We start from the raw sequence: 23,201 nt of genomic DNA on the forward strand, positions 1-23,201 counted from the left end.
CTACTTACAGCAGATAGGAAGATGAGATGACAGTCACTGCTCCTTCTGCTTTAGTTTATTGGGTCCTTCATCCTAGGACATTTTAGAGATACCACTGCTGTCTTCTTGCACCCCAGATGTGGCAACAAAGCTGAAACAAAAATGGCTAACACTTTTCTATACATTTAGAGCCAATGAATCCTATAGTTGGAAGAGACCTGAGAACTTTTCTTGCTTGTCTTCTCCCGTAACATGGGAATCCAAATCTCTGAGTTAAAGCACTCACTGACATAAAGCTCGGCCCTACTAAAACAAGCAGCTTTCTTCACAGAGGTGATTCCAACTGTTATGGCATTATTTCCTGGACTAAGATAAAATTGCCTCCCACTGTTTCTGCTGTGAATTCTGATTCTTCCTTTGAAGCAGGTTGAAGCCTTCACACTTTTGCTTCTAACACCTTGCAAATATTAACTTATGAGGAAATTTGAATGGAAAATTGATATGCGACCAAAATCATGAGTTTTTGTGAGATTCTTATTTTAGTGAAATTCAGGTGGATGCTGGGCTGAAGAAGGATATGGAGTCAGACAGACAAGGAAATAGAAGCAGTGGTTTAATAGTTACAAGTGAAACCTCAGAATTTTCACTCTGGGACAAGTTCGTTCCTAAAGATTGATAAACCAGAGAAAGTAAATATTCATGATGAATAATGTTTTCATGTTAGAGTTAAGCTATAAAATATAATAAAGGTTGTAAGGATATGAGTGTATAGTTAGAGCTTAGACTCTAGCCTTGCCTATTGAACAGTAGTTTTAAATCCCATGCCATGACCCATCAAGAGATTATTCAACCAGCCTTTTACTAGTAGAGTAGAAAATAGCAACTCATCTTCCACATAATAAAGATTCAAGCACATGATGTGCATGTATGAGTTATGGAATTATATATAAAACATATATATTATCCAAACACATACAGGAATGGAATATAATTATTCATAAAGGGATAAGTGTGTGATGGATAATATCCAATCATGAAATAGCATGATCAGAGTAGAATTTCCATGGGTACAAAAGTCAAAGGACAAAGTTCTCTTCCTTAAATCCAGCTACAGTGGTGGCAGTCTGCCTGCCATGTTCTAAACTTAATTCAAGATGATGCTGCCAGTAAAAATTACAAGGCTAATACATAAGTCATCTAATGTAGGCCCAAATCTGTGAGATCCCCTGACAGGAGGATCTCCCACAGGCTTCTCATCCTCCTTCCCACCCTCGTGTGTGGGTGCAGGCCCAGTACCACAGCCCCCTCCCCACGGTGCCCCTGTGTGCACTGGGGGTTGGAACTCCTGCCAGGCAGGCCCCCAAACCAGACCCGCTGACTGAGGAAAGTGTCCACTGATAGGGAGGCAGTAGGCGTGTTAACGTGTTAGGAACTGTGGTGGAAGTTTGGAAATAAAGGTAAGATTCACTGAACAGTGTAATGGAACACTGGCATTTAATTTATCAAGGTGAAAGAAATTCCTTCTGTGTCATTTGCCATGCGTAGATACTACTCACTTAGTAACTGATGAACAGGACATTTTCGAGGGAAGATGCAGTGACACACACAGGTCGACCTGTGACACATTACACACGTCCCTCGGGCACTCAGACCTGCTGAGCTCTCTCCCTTGTTCCTTCCCAGGACAATGGGGGGCAACCAGACTTCTGTCACAGAGTTCCTCCTAGTGGGATTCCCACTCAGCCCAGGGACGCGGGTGCTTTTATTTGGGCTCTTCTCTGTGTTCTATGCCTTCACCCTGCTGGGCAACGGGGTCATCCTGGGGCTCATCTCAATGGACCCCCGACTGCACACCCCCATGTACTTCTTCCTCTCCCAGCTGGCCACTGTGGACATAGCCTATGCCTGCAACACGGTGCCCCAGATGCTGGTCAACCTCCTGAGCCCAGCCCAGCCCATCTCCTTTGCTGCCTGCATAATTCAGACCTTTCTCTTCATAGTTCTTGCTCCCACGGAATGTCTTCTCCTGGTGGTCATGTCCTATGACAGGTACGTGGCCATCTGCCTGCCCCTTCGGTATTCTACCATCATGAACTGGAGAGTCTGCTTCATCCTGGCAGTGACTTCCTGGACTATAGGAGTCCTCCTAACCGTAGTACATCTGGTATTGCTGTTACCATTGCCTTTCTGTGGGCACCAGAATGTGAATCACTTCTTCTGTGAGCTTCTAGCAGTTCTCAAACTCGCCTGTGCAGACACCCACCTTAACGAGGTTGTGGTTGTGGCTCTGTCAGCCTTGGGGCTGGTGGGACCCGTGGCCACAATTATGGTCTCCTATGGTCACATTCTATGTGTCATCCTGAAGATCCAGTCAGCAGAGGGGCACTGGAAAGCTTTCTCCACCTGCTCCTCCCACCTCTGTGTGATGGGACTCTTTTATGGCACAGCCATTATCATGTATGTTGGACCTCAACATGGGGACCCCCAGGAGCGGAATAAATACCTCCTCCTGTTTCACAGCCTTTTCAATCCCATGCTGAATCCCCTGATCTACAGTCTGAGGAACAGAGACGTCCATGCTGCTCTGAGAAGGAGGCTGAAAAGGAGAGACCTTCCTGAGAGCCTCACTGATAAAAAATAACTGAGTGTAAAGAGAGCCAGTGTGTTACCTTACCCAATATGTGCAGAGGAATGCAGAGACATGCTCTAGGCCTAGGGCGTTCTTTACATGTTCTCCTGTCACTATCTCCAGAGAAAGCCCATTTTGGTCGCTGTCTACAAGGATGCTGCACAAGGAAATGAGCCCTTCTTCCAGCTTTCTGTGTGGTGTGCACACTTGTAATATGGTCACAAGGAATATTCTGAATAAGATGAAATAAATTTATATGTTTTGTAATCAAGATTTGTAGACAAAATTTTATTAAATAAACCAAGGTATGGAAAGAATATGTAAAATATAGGAGTTGAGACTTACTACATAGTAATTATTGAAATATTTTAAATTTAGCAACTGTCATCTTCCAAAACTGGCTCTATATTTAAAATATTTCAATGTTTTCCTGCATATGTGTATGACAGTGATGTTTTGTAAGGCATCAGCAACATAAATTAGGAAGAGTAGGAGCCAGGACTTCAAGGGAAAGAGGAATCAGGTGTAACTCAGATGGAACTGACAACAAGGAGAGAACCCTGAAGGATGTCAGGCTGAAACACAGACACATTGGAACTTTCTCTGTTGCGGTGTTTCTCTGCCTTTGCAGTGTAGGTGGAGATCCAGGATGGTTGGGACGAGAGGAAGAAGGCAGAATGGATGTAGCTGAGAGGACTTGGCAGAATTAACATTTTCTCTCATTGGTTTGGTCCATTTTCTCCTATGGGAAATGACCAAAACTTAGAACATTCTCACAAATAAGAGCAGACTGTGTAAATGCTGTGATGACTGTTAGATCAATGAGACAAGACTATAAATTATCAGTAATAATTTGCTCTTTCAAGTAAGAGATGTGAGGTGAGTTAAATAACCATGTAACACGAAACTCCAACACAATTATGAAATGGTAGACCACAGTTAAAAAGTAGTGGGTAAGGTTGTACTGAGACTTTTTCAAACTTTTCCTTAAATTGTATGCTAAATTAAACCTGAATACTTAAACTGCATGAAAGGGAATATTTACTTTCAAAATTATGTTTTATGTGTGTATGAAGAGTTTTTAAAGAAGAAAGCATATGGATTTCGTTCTTACAAAGCATGCTTAGATTCTTTGAAATTTAGATTTTGCAAAGTAAATTCAGTAACTAAGGTTTATTGAGAGGTAATACTATGTGCAAAATGCTTAGCAGAATCTAGAAACTATAATGAGCTGAAAATTGTAATTATTAATATTATACTCTACATACTTTTATCAGTTTAAAAGAACAAGGACTATGACTTACTGAGACAAATAAAGTGCGATTTGCTACTGAACATCCTGGGCGTTCAGCTTCCCCTGGCCCTTGTCCTTGTGTTTGCTGTCCTGAGGCTGCCCTTCTGTGGGCCTCAGGAAGTCGACCACTCCTTCTGTGAGATCCTGTCTGTCCTCAAGCTGACCTGTGCTGCCACTGGGTTCAACTGGCTTGTCGCCTTTGTTTCTTCTGTTTATCTTAGTGGGGCCCCTGTGCTTGGTGCTGGTCTCCTACACACGTGTGCTCGTTGCCATCCTGGAGATTCAGTGTTAAAGTCCTTAGTTCATTAATGCCATGTCTTCCTCTTTTCTGGTTTTCTCCCTCGTTTTGGTGGAGTATACCCTACAATAGCATTGTTAGAGTTAGAAAGGAGTACCATGGCAAGTTATAGTGGGACCAGTCATGAAGATTCCTAATTTCTCACCATTGCTTATATCATTGTATTTTTTTCTGCTAGCTCATTGAAATTGTGTGTGCCAAGTGGTCTTGAAAACACTAAGGCAGGACTTAAGCCCTGCAAAGAGGAATTTCTCTCTTGGTAGAAATAATGTTAAAAAGATATTAGGTGTAGCTATGGGTTTGCATTGAATTGTGATTTGCAAACTTTTTTATTCTTAAATTCACCTGCATTTAATAAAGGTCCATCACTAATGATGGTGCCATTTATGCTGCATAATATTTATTCTTACTGAAATGTAAAATATGAATCAATATAAATATTAACAGCACACAAGAAATGTAAGGTTTTTGAGAGTAAATACTTTTGCTCTAGTGTTTCAACGATTAGCAGCAAAAAAAATTTTAAAAAGGTAATGAACCATGACACCTCTTCCTCCCCACTATCAGCTGTGTTAAATGCCATCGTATTGTCCTCCTCAGAAGAAATCAGTGTGGTGCCCTGACTGGGTGGCTCGGTTGGTTGGAGCATCATCCCCTACACCAAAGGTTGTGTGTTCGGTCCCGAGTCAGTGTGTGTGTGTGTGAGGCAGCCGATGGATGTTTCTCCCTCTCCCTCTTTTTCTCTCTCAAAAATCAATGAACATATCCTCAGGTGAGGATTTAAAAATATTTTTAAAAGGCATTAAAAATGGTAATTATGCATATCTGAATGAACATGGCCCAAATCCTTATCCTTAGCTCTCTCTGGGTATTGATGGGTGAAATTTATTCTTCTAGAATAATCTTGTTTTGCTTGTAAAACACAGGAAAGATGAACAATGTGAGAATATTAAAAGTACAAAAAAGTGAGTTCAGCACAACCGGTAAGGGCATTACAACAAGGGTATTCAGTCTGCTGCGGTAGGGAGTCCAGCTTCACCTAGGCTGGCTGAAGAGGGCTCCAAGAGCACTGTGATGGACTGGGGTTGTGTCTGAAGTCAGGTGGGTGGTGAAAGAGTGAGACAGACTCATGAGGAGGAATGAGAATTTCCAGGTGGCAGTACTGGGGAGGAGGCCTTCACTGGGGCAGAGTGTGTGTGCTGGGGAACGGGGAGGTGCGTGGTGCGAGGCTCAGTTAGACACAGATTATTTTAAGGAAAAAAAAATAATTTGTCTCCTCTCACATACTACAAAAAGTTTTCTGCTCACCGGTAGATTAAACATATTGCTGTTATTGTGTAGGGCTCTTTCCACCACAGTTTCAGAACTAAGATTCTCTAGAGAACTCAACTGAGATACACTTGGGGAGTTAGAATGGGAGGGACTTTGCAATCATCAAATGTTATCAGTGAGAGAGAAAGAGATTCATTTTTCATTGGAGCTGTGGGCTTTAACCCAGGATGAAGGAAGAAAAATGTGGCTCAGAAATCTGGAGATGTTTGGAATGGAGGGCAAACTATAGAAAATTGAGGGAGAGGTATACCTAAATCACCAGGTCAAAACTGTGTGTGAGCAGTGCTCAGTGATTATTTGGCAGTCACGTGTTCTCATTAGGAGGTAAGAATTTCTCCAAGATAGCATCTTAACAGGATCCCTGGGGCCCCTACCAGGAGAGATCAAGAAACCACAGACTCCCCCTCCACAATTAAAGAGGAGGAATCAGAGTAGAGCAATTTTAAGACTGATAAAATAAATATGGAGAGCAAGTAATTTATGGCTGAATTTTTATTTTCTATGCCAGGGCTTGCACACTTTAGAGACATCCTGGCCTCACCCAATCCCAAGCATGCACAGGTACACACTCACCACTCCCAAATAAACACACAGAAATTGCTTTAATTATGTCCCCATTGTTTTAATTATGTACTTTGACTAGTCAATTCTAGTCATTTAGGAAGAGGAAGGCAATGACTTGCATATTTGATAGCACCCACTTTTTATCCTTGTTCACTGGCCCAGGTGCAGTGGGAACACAGAGGAGCCCACCGGCTTGGCCTTTGTTGCACTCCAGGGGGCCATTCCAGGCCCTGCTCTCAGCTGGCCTGTCTGTCCCCTTCAAGCTCTTACCCTTGCTTCCCCCCCTGGAGGTTTCCCATGTCTCATTCAAGCACCATCCTTGGAAAGAGAGCTAGTCTTTTCAGGTTTCCAGGTCGTCATTAGCTCTAAAGACACACAGACAAGACCTTTTCTGAAGACATTATCTAATTTTTTCACCATTCCCTTTGTTCCTTACTTTCATGATGGCATGCTTATTCCAGAAGAGACTTAAAAATGTACAACATGTCCATGCTCCTGGCAGTCTCGGGGAGTAAGAATTCTCTGAGTCCATGATTCAGCTGCATCCAGGGCGACCCCTGAGCACAATGCCTGCTGGGTCCACAAAAGGCCATGTTCCATCTGGCCACTAATTTTATGTTGTCCAGAAAATTAGTCTGTTCCCATCTTACATGTTTGCTGATTGGAATTTGTTTATATATCCTTTAACTGTGCTCTGCTGGCATGAATTTATAAATAAATCAATTTATGAGAAGTGAAGAGTATATCTGTCAGCTCCAATAGAATCAGTTCAGTAATATTTGAGTGACTTTGTAAGATATTTTACTGACCATAATTTGCTGCTATTTCCTGGGAGTTCCAGCAAAGTGTCAGCAGAATTTAGCCTAAGAGGGTTCCTTCGTTAGAAGAGAAACACCAAATGCATGTAGGCATAGACACAGAAGTTTACAAGAAAGAGAGCACACGTCTCTCAAACTTGCAATTGCAAGGCACTCTGATCAGACGTGTCTCCTGGCAAGCACATGGGTCAGCCACAGGGATGCAAGTACAGGAGTTCACAGAGCAGAGTCTGGGATGCCTCTCTCAAGCAGTGTCAAGGGCAAGAGGCAGCTGTCATGAGCTGGGGATACACAGCATGCACTGCTCAGCATTTTCTTATAAACTGATGGAAAGATTCCTGGAGTAGATGACCACTCAGTGTCCTGTCACTTGTGATTCTGCATTGACAGGCACTGGTTTTCATTCTTTTGTCATGCTTTTGTTTTTGGACTGAAATCCCCAGAAACTGTGTTCCCAATGAGAAAACTAAGAGTGCAATGAAGTGTGCTTGTCTGAATGGCACAGCTCACTGTCTTTGGTCTGTGCAACAGCAGAAATTTGCTTTGCCTGGGCTGTCTCTTACATCCAGGTGGGTGTGACGGTAACCTTCCACCTGACTTTAGATCCTTTTTTACTCTTTTTAAATGAATTTATTTCCTTATTTTTCGATAGAGGGGAAGAGAAGGAGAAAGAGAGGAAGAGAAACATTAATGTGAGAGAGAAACATCGATTGGCTGCCTCTGCTATGTGCCCTGACCAGGGACTTCAACTGGGGACCAAACCAGCAACCCAGGCATGTGCCCTGACCAGGAATCAAACCGCTGACCTTTTGCTTCCTGGAACAACGTCCAGCCCTTGAGCCACACTGTCCAGGGTGATTCTCCTTTACCTATTTCAGTCAATAGAAGAGTTTGATCTTTTTCTCTATCAGTACAGTTCAGGAAATAATAGTATGGTGAACAGTGGGGTAGGGTTTTGAATGCCCCTTTCCTGTCGAATGCAGTGACTTAGTTCTCCCACTGGAAGCTCTGAGAAAACCTGCCCCCATTCTCACATTCCTGGGCCAGCTCAGTGAGGGTCACTGTCCAATGAGCAACAATGACATGCAGCTTCAGTTTCAGGTCCCAGCATGGCCTTTTCCCAAGTGGAAATGTCTCATTTTTCCCATTAATGCCCAGGGTTTATTATAAGGGAACAAATAAACAAACAATTTATATGAAAGGTAAATCCCTGCATGATCCTTCTTTCTATAGATAATCAGCATCAACAGTTTCATGTTTAATTTATACAATTTTCCAGATACATGTAAATAGGTATTGTATTGGTATTTACATAGGTAAATAGGTAAATAGGTATTTACTCAATAGACATTGAGTAAATACGTTCATGTTATAAACTATAAATCAGACCACATTGTACACCTGTGGTTTACTCTCTATGGAAAATTTTTATTTCACTGTGTTAGGAGTCTTATATTCTCCTGCATGTTCCAACTTTGCTCTTTTCAGTAGCTGCCTGGTCGCCAAATATTTCAATACATCTCCAACTTACTAATTTTTACATCCTTTTCTTTTTTTTAATTTTTAGTTAATTATTTTTCAAGTACATTTTTTTGTCTATTTCTTTCATCCCAGCCCCTCCTGCCCTGTCTCCCTACCTATCTCCCATTTCTGCCCCCCCCCAGTCCTCATCCCTGTGTCTTTCATACTTGTTCCTCAAAATCCCTCCCTATTTTTACCCTTAAATTCCCTTCCCTCTCCCCTCTGGTCACTGCCCACTTGTTCTCTATTTCAATGTCTTTGTTTTTATTCTGTTTGCTTGTTTGTTTTATTGTTTAGCTTCCTGTCAAAGGTGAGATCATATGGTATTTGTCCTTCAATGCCTGGCCTATTTCACTCAGCATAATGCTTTCCAGTTCCATCCATGTTGTTGCAAAGTTTAGTACCTCCTTCTTTCTCTCTGTTGCATAGAATTCCATTGTGTATATGAACCACAGTTTTTTGATCCATTCATTTACTGACGGGCACCTAGGTTGCTTGCAACTCTTGGCTATTGTAAATTGTGCTGCTATGAACATTGTGGTGCATAGGTTCTTTGAAATCGATGTTTTAGGATTCTTGGGCTACAATCCCAGCAGTGGAATTGCTGGGTCAAAAGGCAGGTCGATTTTTATTTTTCTGAGAAAATTCCATACTGTTTTCCATAATGGTTGTACCAGTCTGCAATCCCACCAACAGTGAACTAATGACCCCTTTTCCCCACAACCTCTCCAACATTTGTTGTTTGTTGCTTTGTTTATGATAGCCATCCTGACTGGGGTAAAGTGGTATCTCATTGTGGTTTTAATTTGCATCTCTCTGATAGCTAACAATATTGAGCATCTCTTCATGTGTCTCTGAATGTTCTGTATGTCCTCTTTGGAGAAGTGTCTGTTCAAGTCCTTTTCCCATTTTTTAATTGGGTTAGATGTCTTCCTAGAGTGGAGTCATATAAGTTCTTTGTATATTTTGGAGATTAAAACTTTGTCTGAGGTATCATTGGCAACTATGTTTTCCCATACAGTTGGTTGTCTTTTTAATTTAATACTGTTTTCTTTAGCCATGCAGAAGCTTTTTATTTTGATGAGATACCATTTGTTTATTCTTTCCTTTATATTCCTTGCTCTAGGGGACATACATGTAAAAAAGTTGCTGCGTGGAATATCTGAGATTTTCTTGCCGATGTTCTCCTCTAGGACTTTAATGGTGTTACGACTTATATTTAAGTCTTTTATCCACCTTGAATTTATTTTGGTGTATGGTGTAAGTCGGTGCTCAAGTTTCATTTTTTTGCACATAGCTGTCCAGTTTTCCCAACACCATTTGCTGAAGAGGCTATCTTTACTTCATTTTATGTTACTGCCCCCTTTGTCAAATATTAATTGACTGTAGAGAGTTGGGTTGATTTCTGGGTTCTGTATTCTGTTCCATTGGTCTGTGTGCCTGTTTTTATGCCAGTACCAGGCTGTTTTGATTACAGTGGCTTTGTAATACAGTTTGATATCAGGTATTGTGATCCCTCCTACTTTGTTTTTCTTTCTCAAAAGTGCAAGTGCTATTCGGACTCGTTTATGGTTCCATATAAATTTTTGAAATGTTTGTTCTATGTCTGTGAAATATACCATTGGTACTTTAATGGGTATTGCACTGAATCTGTATATTGCTTTGGGTAGTATGGACATTTTGATGATGTTAATTCTTCCAATCCGTGAACATGGTATATGTTTTCATTTGTTTGTGTCTTCCCTGATTTCTTTCTTCAGTGCTGTGTAGTTTTTTGCATACAGGTCTTTTACCTCCTTGGTTAGGTTTATTCCCAGATATTTTATTATTTTTTTTGCTATATCAAATGGGATTTTTTCCTTGATTTCTGCTCCTGCTGATTCATTGGAAGTATACAAAAATGCCTTTGATTTCTGGATATTGACTTTGTATCCTGCCGTTTTGCCAAATTCATTAATTAGTTTGAGCAGTTTTTGGGTAGAATCTATAGGATTTTCCATGTACACTATCATGTCATCTGCAAACAGTGACAGTTTTGTTTCCTCCTTTCCTATTTGGATGCCTTTTATTTCCTTTTTGTGCCTGATCGCTGTGGCCTAAACTTCTAATACTATATTGAATAGAAGTGGTGAAAGTGGACATCCTTGTCTTCTTCCTGATCTTAGTGGAAAAGCTTTTAGATTTTGCCCATTGAGTATGATATTGGCTGCAGGTCTCTCATAAATGGCCTTAATTATGTTGAGGAATGCTCCCTCTATTGTGACTATGCTGAGTGTTTTTATCATAAATGGGTGGTGTACCTTTTCAAAAGCTTTTTCCGCATCTATTGATATGATCATGTGGTTTTTCTCTTTGCTTTTATGTGATGAATTACATTTACTGATTTGCAAATGTTGAACCATCCTTGCATCCCTGGGATGAATCCCACTTGGTCACGGTGTATAATCTTTTGGATATATTGTTGGATGCGATTTGCCAATATTTTGTTGAGGATTTTAGCATCTATGTTCATCAGCGATATTGGCCTGAAGTTTTCTTTCTTTGTTGTATCTGTATCTGGTTTTGGAATTAGGACGATGGTGGCTTCATAAAAGGAGTTTGGGAGTTTTCCATCCTTTTGGATTTTTAGGAATAATCTGTGAAGAATGGGGGTTAGCTCTTCCTTAAATGCTTTGTAGAATTCTCCTGTGAACCCATCTGGTCTGGGGCTCTTGTGTCATGGGAGTTTTTTGATTACTCCTTCAATTTCTTTTGCTGTTATTGGTCTATTCAGGTGTTCTACTTCTTTTTCATTGAGTTTTGGGAGATTATATTTTTCTCGAAATGTGTCCATTTCCCCTAGGTTCTCAAATTTCTTGGCATACAGTTCTTCATAGTAATTTCTTACAATCCTTTCTATTTGTTTGGTATCAGTTGTAATCTCTCCTCTTTCATTTCTGATTGTGTTTATTTGTGTCTGTTTCCTTCTTTTGTTTATGAGCCTACTTAAAGGCTTGTCTATTTTGTTTATCTTCTCAAAGAACCAACTCCTGGATTCATTGATCCTTAGAATTGTGCTTTTAGTCTCTATGTCATTTAATTCTGCTCTGATCTTCGTTATTTCCTTCCCTCTACTTGTTCTGGGCTGTCTTTGTTGTTGTTCCTCGAGTTCTTGCAGGTGTAGGGTTAGGTTGTTTATTTGAAATGTTTCTATCTTCTTTAGGAAGGCCTGTATTGCTATAATCTTCCCTCTCAGGACTGCCTTCTCTGTGTCCCATAAGTTTTAGGTTGTTGTGACATCATTTTCATTTGTTTCCAGAGACATTTTGATTTCATCTCTAATTTAATTCTTGACCCATTCGTTGTTTAATAGCATACCATTCAGTCTCCATGATTTTGGGTTTTTTCGGTTTTTTTCCTTTGGGGTTGGTTTCCAGTTTCAGTCCCTTGTGGTCAGAGAAAATGCTTGATATGATTTCAATATTCTCGAATTTTTTGAAGCTTGTTTTGTTTCCTATCATGTGGTCTATCTTTGAGAATGTTCCATGTGCATTTGAAAGAATGTGTATTTAAGCTTCTTTGGGGTGAAGGGCTCTGTATATATCACTTAGGTTCATTTCATCAAGGGTGTTGTTTAATGCTACAATATCTTTGTTGATATTTTGTTTGGAAGATCTGTGTATTTTTGATAGTGGGGTCTTAATATCCCCCACTATAATTGTGTTGCTGTCTATATCTTTCTTGAATTCCTCTAACATTTTCTTTATATATTTTGGTGCTCCTATGTTGGGTGCATATATATTTATGATGTTAATGTCTTCTTGGTGGATTCTTTTCTTGAGTATTATGAAGTGACCTTCTATGTCACTCTTTATGGCTCTTTTTTGAAGTCTATTTTGTGTAATATGAGAATTGCTACCCCAGGATTTTTTTCTTGTCCTTTTGCTTGGAAAATTTCTTTCCAGTGTTTCACTTTTAGTCTGTGATGGTCTTTTGTCCTGAGGTGGGTCTCTTTAGGCAGCATATGTGTGGGTCATACTTTTTTATCCATGCAGCTATTCTGTGTCTTTTGATTGGAACATTTAATCCATTTACATTTAAGGTTATTATTGATAGGTACTTATTCATTACCATTTTTTACCTGTGTTCCTCTCTGTCTGTCTCTTTTTCTTCTTTTCCTTAAAGCAGACCTTTTAGTATTTCTTGTAGAGCCGGCTTGGTGGCAGCAAATTCTTTTAGACTTTTTTTTGTCTTGAAAGCTCTTTATTTGGTCTTCTATCTTTATTGAGAGCCTTGCTGGGTGAAGTAGCCTTGGTTGTAGGACTCTGGTTCTCATTACTTGGAATATTTCTTGCCATTCTCTTGTTGCTTGGAGTGTTTCTATTGAGAAGTCAGTGGATAACCTTATTGGGACTCCCTTGTATGTTATTTGTTTTTTCTCCCTTGCTGCCTTTAATATTCTCTGTTTGTCTTGGAATTTTGCCATTTTGATGATGATGTGTCTTGAAATGAGCCTCCTTGGGTTCCTCTTGAATGGGGTTCTGTGTGATTCCTGGATTTGTGTGACTTTCTCTTTTATCAGATTAGGGAAATTTTCTCTCATTACTCTTTCAAATATGTTTTCTATCCCTTGTTCTTCTTCTTCTCCTTCTCGTATTCCTATTATTCGAATATTATTACATTTCATATTGTCTTGCATTTCTCTTAATCCTTCTTCATTCTTTCTGAGCCTCTTTTCCCTTTCCTGTTCTTTTTGTGAGATACTTTTTACTTTGTCCTCCAATTCACTAATCCGGTCTTCTGTTTTATCTATCCTATTTTTAATGCTTTCTACTGTGTTTTTTAATTCAGAAATTATATTCTTCATTTTATCTTGGTCCTTGCTAATAATTTCCATTTCCTTTTTCATGTTGATATAGTTCGCGGTGAGATCATTGTAGCTCCCCTGTAGTTTCTGGTAGCTGATTGTGAGCTCTTTGAACTTCCTGATAACTAGTGCTTTAAATCAGTATCTGATAGTCGACTTGCCTCTGTTTCATCTAACATTTTTACTGAGGGTTCCTCCTTTCTTTTCATTTGGGGATTGTTTCTTTGTCTTCCCATTGTTTGTGAGACTCTTCTTGTTTGCCTCAGCCTCTTAGATTAATCTATTTCGACACCCTGGGTTTATGGTGTGAACTTTTGTGGTGGAATGCCTGTTAATTTCAGTGGTGCAGTCTCTTTTGGTTATCCTGTCGTTTTCTGCTTCCACCTACTCAAATATGCAGCAACTTTTGGCTTCTCTCCTATAGCAATGTGCAATTTGTCTCTCTGACTCTACTATTGGGAGGCCTCTTCTGTGGGTCCAGCTCTTGTCTTTTCATATTTTCAAGTTTATTGTGACTCTTGTGGGTAAAAGAAAGAAATGACAAGGAAAGAAATAAATGGAAGAATAAAAAAATGGTAGGGTAATGGAAGAAAGAGCAAGAAGTGTAGAAAGAAAAGAAAAAGAAATAAAACAAAATCTGGTAAAAGAGGACGAAAAGATGAAACAGTAATAAAATTTAAAAGAAATAACAGATTACTTTAAAAAAGCAAAAAGATAAAGAAAAGGAATGGAGAAGGAAGAAAAGTAAAAAAAAAGAAAGAATAAAAATAAAATAAAGTAAAAAAAAAGCACAAACAAAAAACAAGAAACAAAAAAACAAAAAACGCACAAACAAAAATAATTTCCCAAAAACATCAGAAAAGGAAATGTCACTTGTTGGCTTCAAACTAGCAGAACCGGTTTTTCTGGTTGCAGTTGGCTGAGGGTTGATTGTTGTGATTTTTTCAGCCAGCCCCTCTCAGGATCCAGACATTGGCACTTCTCCCCAGCTGCCTACAATGGGGAACTAGGACTTCCTCACAGCGTTCCCCTCCCAGGGGTTACGCCATGGTCTGGTTTGCTGTGTTTGCGGGCACCTGCACCGGCCTTGCTGCATGGTTCCCTCGGGATTGAGCACAGACCTGCACCTTTACATCCTTTTCAACAAGTATGTAAACCTCGGTCACTGGGGTCTGGGTCCCCTGGATCTTTTCCTGTTTCCGGACTCCCTAAGTCCCCCCTGCCTGGGGGATGCACCTCTACTGCTCAGTTGCCAGAGCAGCGCCCACCTGGGCTGGAGGCAGGTGGGCAACCCTACGATTTTCAGATTCTGCCTATGTGTCTTTGGTGAGACCTTTGCTGACAATCCCACCTAAGGAAGCCCTCTAGAACCAAGTCAGTTCCTGTCATTTCAGCCTGTTTATTTCCTTCATAGTGCTTTTTAGTCTCAACAAGTGCTTTCCTGATTTGTTTACCCCTGGTGATTTAGAGGCGGTCCTTAACCATGTTGTCATCTTGTTCCAAGTCTGAAGAAATAAAGTCAGAAATAGACACAGAATATCAAGTAGAAATGAAAATCAGTTTTTAATGAGGCTTATTGGGGAACCATGGGTTGTGTCTTCGACATAATTTCTCTCCAGATTTCAGCCTTCGGCTCACTCCCACCCTCCAGCAGGACAAAATGTGTTCTGTAGGCTTTACTCCAAGGTAGCAGAAATGTATGGGACCAAAAACTGGAGCAGAAAAGTCACGTCCCCACTTCCTTTGTCCTGTTTCACAAATCACGTAAATTCCAGGACAGACAGGGGCAGGCGTTTACCAAGGTGTTTCCATCCCGGGCAGAGACGTTTTCCCCCAAACAGAGAGGCACAGATGACAGGTACACCTCTCTACTCCTTCACTGTCCCTCACCCCCTCGGGGTATGTCGACTTTACCCACTGCCCTCCCTCCACAGCTTAGAACAGAGGTTGGAACCCATAGCCCACTGGAGGAATACTGTCAAGGAATTATTGAAATGTAAATTTAAGCTGTTTAAAATTATTCACATATCAAATTTGCCTAGGTGTAACTGATAATACTTATTACTGACAACTGTGTGGGAAGGAGGTGGTGCCTCCACGTGGTCGGAGGGAGAAAGTGGTGCAGGTCTCCTGCATGGAGGCTGGCAGTGGGTACCAAATGCTCTGGAGCATCTGCATCTTTAGCATCTGCAGTTTTGCATTCATAGCACATCCTAAGGAAATAATGATGAGTGTAGACAACACTTCAACTTGAAAGAATGTTATTCTCAATGTTATTAAACATTAAAGAAATAAAAATTTCCATGAGGGAATTAAATGACTGAGATAATAGAACATTGTACTAATGGTTAATGACATCTGTACGATATTATTTAAATACATAAAAATTGTTCACTATTTTGAGTGAAAATGGTAGTTAAAAAGAGTCTGTATACGATAATCTCTATTTTAAAATATGAATCTAGGGGTCTAAATTTTTTCTTCAAGAAAGCATTGGAGTTCTTTTTCAATATTCTTCTGGTTGTGAAACTTTGGCCTTGAAATTTAAAAATGAAAGTAGTTCAGGCTATTTCTTGAAGACATATGAAAAAAATGTAGAGAGCAGCACGAGGTTGTGTGTGGTTCCTCAGTGTGATGATGCTGTCCAGCCCTTTCGTGACCCTTTCTCCCTCAGCCCTGGACAGACCCAGGGCCCTGCAGGAGGGGCTCCTTAGCAGGAACCAACCAGATGATGCTCCCTCTGAGCCCACCCCCTGTCAGTGCTCAGAATCCATCAGAGCAGCTGTCGGGGGTCAGCAGGGGATTCTATGGCAGTGTGAGTTGCCAACACTGGGAAGATATGGTGGCAGCAGAGGATCCTGGCATGCCAGAATGTGAGATAAGCTGTGACATCTGTCTTTATATTAAGTTATAAACCGGCAAAGAGAAACCACCCCCAAAAGTACAATTATAATACAGCTGTCCTCTCTAAATACATTTGCTGTTCATGTTAATCTGTTTTCCGCTTTTGCTTTCATCCTTGAATCAACTGCTGAGATGTCATCAGGTTGAACTGAACTTAAGACATGTGCCTGGGTTCACTTCATGTGGCCATACTACTTTTTCACTGGTATCTATGTTCCAGCATCCAGTGCAGATGAAGAAGTAGCTAAAACACTCAAAACAAAGCTACTGAAGGTGGAAAAAGGAACCAGAAGATGCTTCTAGGAAATATTAGGCAGCTGCTGAAAGGAGGGGCTTGCAAAGTTTGAAAGACATTACAAAACTGAGATGTTGTTTGAAGGGATTTCAAATTGGAAATAAGTGGGTAGGAAAGCAGGTGGGAAGGTGGGTGGATAAGTAAGCAACCCAGAAAGTAAAGAGGAACCCAGTCACTTCCTGTCTTGGACCAAGAAGGCATGCAAGCCTAGGAAATGACACTACCTACTGCTGGAGATGTTTGGTCAGGGCCATTGCTCTTCTTTCTCCATAAATAATCCAGACCCATGCCCTTGAAGAGAAGGCAGATCCCTTAGTTTTCCAAAATAAAATATGTCTACAGGTGTGTGCATCATATTAGGTAGAGTATATAAGGATGTATTTTCTTACATTTTATTATGTATATATAGATAGATGTATGTTCTATTATTCCTTTGATGCAAGGGGAGTTTTTCCCAAGGTATATGAATGCACCAAGTTAGCTTTGTACAGTATATCTAAAACCAAATATAGAGAATTCATTCAGAGTAGGACATTTCTAAATGCTTCCACGGTAGCATTTGGTGAGCACTGTGTATCCTGTTTGCCTTACAACTGTGACCCTCCTGTCCTGGTCGGGGGTGTGTCTGTCTCCACCCCAGGAGCATGGGGAGCAACCTCATGTGGATCAGGGAAGTCACCCTGCTTGGCTTCCAGATGGAGTCAGCACTGGAGTTTGTACTCTTTGGACTCTTGTGTCTGTTGTATGCCCTCACCCTTCTGGGGAATGGCATCATCCTGGGCCTTGTCTGCTCAGATTGTAGACTGCGCAGCCCCATGTCCTTCTTCCTCTCCCACCTGACCATCATTGACATCTATGCTTCCAACAATGTCCCCCAGATGCTGGCAAACTTAGTGACCCAGAATAGAGCCATCTCCTTTGTCCCATGCATCATGCAGACCTTTTTGTATTTGAATCTTGCTGCTACAGAATGCCTGATTTTGGTGGCCATGTCCTACTATAAGTATGTGGCCATCTGCCACCCCCTGCAGTACACTGTCATCATGAGCTGGAGAGTGTACATGGCCCTGGCCGTCTCGTCCTTGGTGTTTAGCTTCCTCCTGGCTCTGGTCCCTTTAGTTCTCATCCTGAGGCTGCCCATCTGTGGGCCTCTTGAAGTCAACCACTTGTTCTGTGAGATCCTCTCTGTCCTCAAGCTGGCCTGTGCTGACACTGGGCTCAACCAGCTTGTCATCTTTGCTGCCTGTGTCTTTGTCTTAGTCGGGCCCCTCTGCTTGGTGCTGGTCTCCTACACACACATCCTCTGGGCCATCCTGAAGATCCAGTCTGGGAAGGGCCGCAGGAAGGCCTTCTCCACCTGCTCCTCCCACCTCTGTGTGGTCGGGCTCTTCTTTGGCTGTGCCATTGTGGTTTATATGGTCCCTGACTCCAGTCAACAAGGGGAGAAGAATAAAATTCTATCCCTCTTTCATAGTCTCTTTAACCCCATGCTGAACCCCCTCATCTACAGCCTGAGGAATGCTCAGGTGAAGGAGGCCTTGGGTAGGGTGCTGCAGGTGAGGTCCAGGTGAAGGGAAAACTCAGAAAGTTCTCCCAAATAGAAGTTTGCTAGCTGTGTTTCACACAAGTGAAGTTGTCACAGCTGAAAAGAGCAGCTGTGATTTACAGTTCTGAAAACCCTTTAAGTGTTGGTTGAGCCCAGTACAGCAGAGTTGACATCTTCAGCATTTTCTCTGGGTCACCTCATCTAATGTCATGTTGCCTCAAGAAAGCCCCCCTGCGCACTCCCGAGAGAGTGAGGATGAAGAAGACAAAGTGTCTGAGTATTATTGTGAAAAGAGTTCATACCCAGTAGCACCTTAGAAAGGTTCTCAGAGATTCCCTGTGGTCCCTGGGCCACACTCAGAGGACTCATGACAGTATGTTCAGACTTCGAGCTCCACATCTGTAAAGTGAAAATGATGATCAGACTGAACTGTGTGGTCACTGTAAGGTATTTGGCACCTTTTCTGAAACATAAGAAGGACTCAGTAGTTGTTGCTCTTGGGTGTTCTAATCATTCCTCATTTGTACCTATGAGCCCTGAGTACAGACACATCCTGGCTTGGGGGGGCCCTGTTCTCTCTCAGGGTCACCCCAAAAGTTTCCACAGTATCCCACCCTCTACAACATCTAGAGAAGCAGACATTCATAATGCTAATCATTTCAAGAGCATGGCTGCCATCATTTGTGGTGTCTGCCTCAGGGTCAAAGCCCCTGAGATCCCTGCAAGTTCATGGAGAATCAGCACAGGGCTAACAGCTGCCCTGTCTGGTCCCCAGTGCTCTATCCCCAGGGACAGTCAGACTCGATCTTCACTCTCCTCCACAGAGGGAATTGAGAGTGTTTTTCTTTTCCTGTAGGGAGAAGATAACTAGGCAGAACATCTTATGATCCTTTTGGGAATCTGAACTCTCAGTAGAAACTCCAGAAGGTTTTTAGTTCCTCTGATTCTCAAATGGAAGCTATGCCCCTGGGCTTCTCTGAAGGACCCACAGCAATACCTGAGGCCCCTCCAGTGTCTGGGTCTCCACCTGCAGAAGCTGCAGAGGGCAGGGTGCTGCCCCTGTTCCCAGGTGCATCTCTCTCTTCCGTGGGGTTTATTCCATGTCAGTAGGTGCTCATGAGAAAATCCCACACAGAAGAGACTGATTTGTGCTGGGAAGTCAAATTCAGTGTGGGTAGTTGAGGCTGGACAGGAGAGCAGCCGACACCAGTGTGGCTGTGTGCAAGAGACTGGCATTGCTGGGTACTCTTTCCTCCTGACTACCAGGGGCACTGCAGGTCAGTGGAGTTGGTGACTAGATTTCTTCCTTCCCCACCTCAGGGACTGTCTGCCTCCTGTGCTATGGGCAGGGCCCTGACCATCCTCAGAGTATCTCACACTCCCCTCCCAATGTGCCTGCATAGTGGTGGTCAGAGCCAGCTCCCTGTCTCAGCCAGAGCTGTGTAGCCAGGCATTGATTGGCTGTGAGTAAGGCTCTGAGGATCCAGATTAGAGGTGGTCTGTGTTCCCTAGTCTGAATGAGGAAAGTGACATCCAGGGCAAGTTCTCTCCATGGGAGAGAATTTGCAGGAAGTGTGACAGTAATTCATGTCTTTCCTAAAAGCATTTAAAATGTCAGTTTACCATATAGTTACTTTTTTCTTGACCATCCCAGGTGATCAGCTCATGGTGATGGTTTTCAGGTTGGAAATTAAAGTGTGTGATGTAAATATCTCTCCTATCATTCAGTAGAACAGAATGAGTGGGAGATTCCTGGCCAGAGCTAGGGAAGTGGGACACAGCTCCAGAGCTGAAGTAACTTGGAGTCACAGGACCACCCAGGTGAAGAGCTGCTTGTGAAGACCCCACAAACCTTTGTATGTGCACCACTAGTGTTTTATTCTCACCGTGATGTTTTCTTTTTTAATATATTTTATTGATTATGCCATTACAGTTGTCCCATTTCCCCCTTCATTCTTCTCTACCCTGCACACCCCTCCCCCTATTCCCTGCCTTTAGTTCAAGTTCATGTGTCATAAGTTCTTACATTGTCTATTTACCATAGTATTCTTACCCTCCTCTTGTCTATTTTCTACCATCTATGCTGCTTATTCTCTGTACCTTCTCCCCCCTTCTCCTCCTCCCACTCCCTGTTGCTAACCCTCCATGTAATCTCCATTTCTATGGTTCTGTTCCTGATCTAGCTGTCCTCTTAGTTTTCTTTTGTTTTAGGTATGATTGTTAGTAACTGTGAGTTTGCTTTTCTTTCACTTTTAATATTTTTCATCTTCTCTTTCTTAGATAAGTTTGTTTAATATTTCATTTAATAAGAGCTTGGTGGTGATGAATTCTGTGAACTTAACCTTATCTGTGAACCAATTTATCTGCCCTTCCATTCTAAATGAAAGTTTTGCTGGATAGAGCAATCTGGATGTAGGTCTTGGGATTTCATGACTTGGAATACTTGTTTTCAGTCCCTTCTTGCCTGTAAGGTCTCTTTTGAGAAATTAGCTGACAGTCTGATAGGAACTTCTTTGTAGGTTACTGTCCCCTTATCTCTTGCTGCTTTTAGGATACTCTACTTCATTTTAGTCTTGGCTAATATACTTATGATGTGCCTTGGTGTGTTCCTTCTTGGGTCCAACTTCTTTGGGACTGTCTGAGCTTCCTGGACTCTCTGGAAGTCTATTTCCTTTGCCAGATTGGGTAAGTTCTCCTTTATTATTTGTCCAAATAAGTTTTCCACTTGTTGCTCTTTCTCTTCCCCTTCTGGTACCCCTATAATTCGGATGTTGAAATGTTTAAATATGTCCTGGAGTTTCCTAAGCATCTCCTCATTTTTTTGAATTCCTGTTTCTTCATATTTTTCTGTTTGGTCACTTTTTTCTTCCTTCTGGTCCACTCAATTGATTTTAGTCCTGGTTCCTTTCCCATCACTATTGGTTCCCTGTTCATTTTGCTTTATTTCACTTAGTGTAGCCTTCATTTTTTTAAAATCTAATTTGTGACTAAAATCAACCAGTTATGTGAGCACCCTGGTCACGAGTGCTTTGAATGTGCATCCGGTAAGTTGGCTATCTCTTGGTCACTTAAAAGTGTTGGCCCTGGGGCTTTGAGCTGTTCTCCTTGAGCCATATGTTGTGGTTTGGTCATGCCTGTTATGTGTGAGGTGAGGAACCTTAGGTGTTCACCAGGGTGGGGCAACTTCCTCGCTGGGTTGTGATGCTGTATGTGGGTCAATCTCAGAGAGGGGCAATGGCGTTTTTCTGCTCTCTCTTGTATTTTGGTCCCGTCTGCCACTTCCCACAAGAAAATTGGGCCCTTCCGGTGCTGGTTTCCAGATGTGTGGGCTTGTGCACTCTCCAGGACCCCGTGGGTCTCTCCAGTGTACTCTCTGTGAGCCTGGGAGCCTCTCCTGGCACCTCGACCCCCGAAAGTTTTTCCAATTGGTGCTTTTAGATTTTAATTCTCATCCCTATGGTCCTGGGCTGTGTGGTCTGTCTACTGTTCACTCCTTTGCCTGGTTAATCTGCATGTGAAAGTGTGACCACAGTCAGCCAGCCGCCTTGCCCCTTCACTGTGTCTGCCCGTCCCAGTCCCCCTCCTCCCACCGGCACCTGGGATCTTCCAACTGTCGCCTGCACGCCTGGGTCCCTCTGGCCACTTTTTCCTGCTACAACCCCTCACCGCCAGCTGCCACATCTGCCTGTCTTACCAGTCTAGATAAATGGTTTGTTGTTGTCGGACTTCAGTACAGTTAAATTTTCTCTCTATTTTGGTTGTGTTCTGGTTTCTAAATCTTTATTGTTCATAAACTTGGTCGTAGGAGAAGTTACAATATTTCCACCTACGCCTCCACCTTGGCTGGAAGCCCTCACCATATTTTCTTTTCTGTTCCACTGTGTGTCTGCTTCAAGATTGAATCTGTCTTCTATTTTATCTTCCTGTTGGTTATTTTTAATAGCAAAATGATAACTGTAGTAATGAAAATAAAAATAAAATGATCACTATATCTAAATTAAAATAATCCATTTATTAAGACACAAAACTAAAAAGTTAGTAAACAAATGTTCCTACTGATTAAAAATACATTGAGTTACATTCAACAAAGTCATTATTCTTCATGTTCAGGGATGAAATATGTTTCCAACATTACTTACTGTGAACAACTGTGTTTGAATAGAATTTGGCAATACTGATGTGGCTTCTCTCATTTTCCATAACACAGATGGAGTAAGTTACCACGTTTTGCAATAATCATTACTAGTAATTGCATCAGGCAGGATAATCAGCTGGCAGTGAAATTAGTGGCTGAGAAGCTCTATGAGGAACAGAATATTATATAGTAACTTTAATGGCTGCTCCAGAAATTGCATTAGAGAAAAAGATAAAGATTTTACAATGCAGTTACTCGGGAGGCACCATGTTCTCCAGGTGATCCCCGTGAGCCTCACCAGTGATGGAACAGTGAACCTCATGCACCTGCCCATGAAGCACAATGGAAGATACTTAATTTCCCTGCAGAAAGTGAATCTGAATAAAACAGTGAGAAACTGCATGCAGTACCATCTGGAGAATATTGTAGTGAGAAAATTCTCTATGATCTACCAAATAAAGTGGTCATGAAGGGCAGACAGGGTAGCTATTTCAGATGAAGGAAACTGAAGATGAATGACATTAAAATCTCACATGTCATTTTGAATTTGCTCCAGTGTGAGGGAAGTAGAGAGAGATATTGTACATTAATAAATTATGTCAATATCAAATTGCCCCATTTTGATAACTGTGGTAGATTACTGAATGTCTTCATTCTTGGTAGAAGAAAAAAGAGGAATTTAATGGTAAATGGGTATGATGTCTATTCATACTTTAATCTCAAGTGCTCTAGAATAAAGCAATACTCATATATAACAATATAGAGAAAAAGAATAAAATAAATATTAAAATTAGTTAGATCTGAACATATTGTTATATTAGAGTTCTTTTAATAATTCTTGACTGTTTTCTATAAGTTTAAATTTATTTTATAGGAAAGTTAAAAACAGGTAACCAGTTTGGGGGAGAAGGGGAAGCTTCCAAGGAGTGACAAGGATACAACCTTTCTCTCAGCTCATGTTGAGATTAACTCCACTTTGTATTGATTCTCCAGCCCTGACCTTTATCACACTGCAATTCCTGACCATGTATCTGTAAGGA

At 41.5% G+C, this 23,201-nt stretch overlaps 2 protein-coding genes across 2 annotated transcripts; both read left to right on the top strand.

Annotated features, from left to right (window-relative positions):
• Positions 1–1,618: 1,618 nt before the first annotated feature.
• On the top strand, positions 1,619–2,620 carry LOC119040109 (olfactory receptor 13-like). Its single transcript, XM_037132963.2, has one exon. It carries the CDS (start codon positions 1,667–1,669, stop codon positions 2,618–2,620), a length of 954 nt encoding a protein of 317 aa, XP_036988858.2. The 5' UTR covers positions 1,619–1,666.
• A 14,504-nt stretch (positions 2,621–17,124) lies between these two features.
• On the top strand, positions 17,125–18,051 carry LOC128627060 (olfactory receptor 2A2-like). The gene has a single exon (XM_053663098.1). The coding sequence runs from the start codon at positions 17,125–17,127 to the stop codon at positions 18,049–18,051; it is 927 nt and encodes a 308-aa protein (XP_053519073.1).
• The last annotated feature ends 5,150 nt before the right edge of the window (positions 18,052–23,201 follow it).

Source organism: Artibeus jamaicensis, unplaced genomic scaffold, assembly GCF_021234435.1.
Source record: "Artibeus jamaicensis isolate MK-2021 breed Jamaican fruit bat unplaced genomic scaffold, CSHL_Jam_final contig_1044, whole genome shotgun sequence".
NCBI lineage: Eukaryota > Metazoa > Chordata > Mammalia > Chiroptera > Phyllostomidae > Artibeus > Artibeus jamaicensis.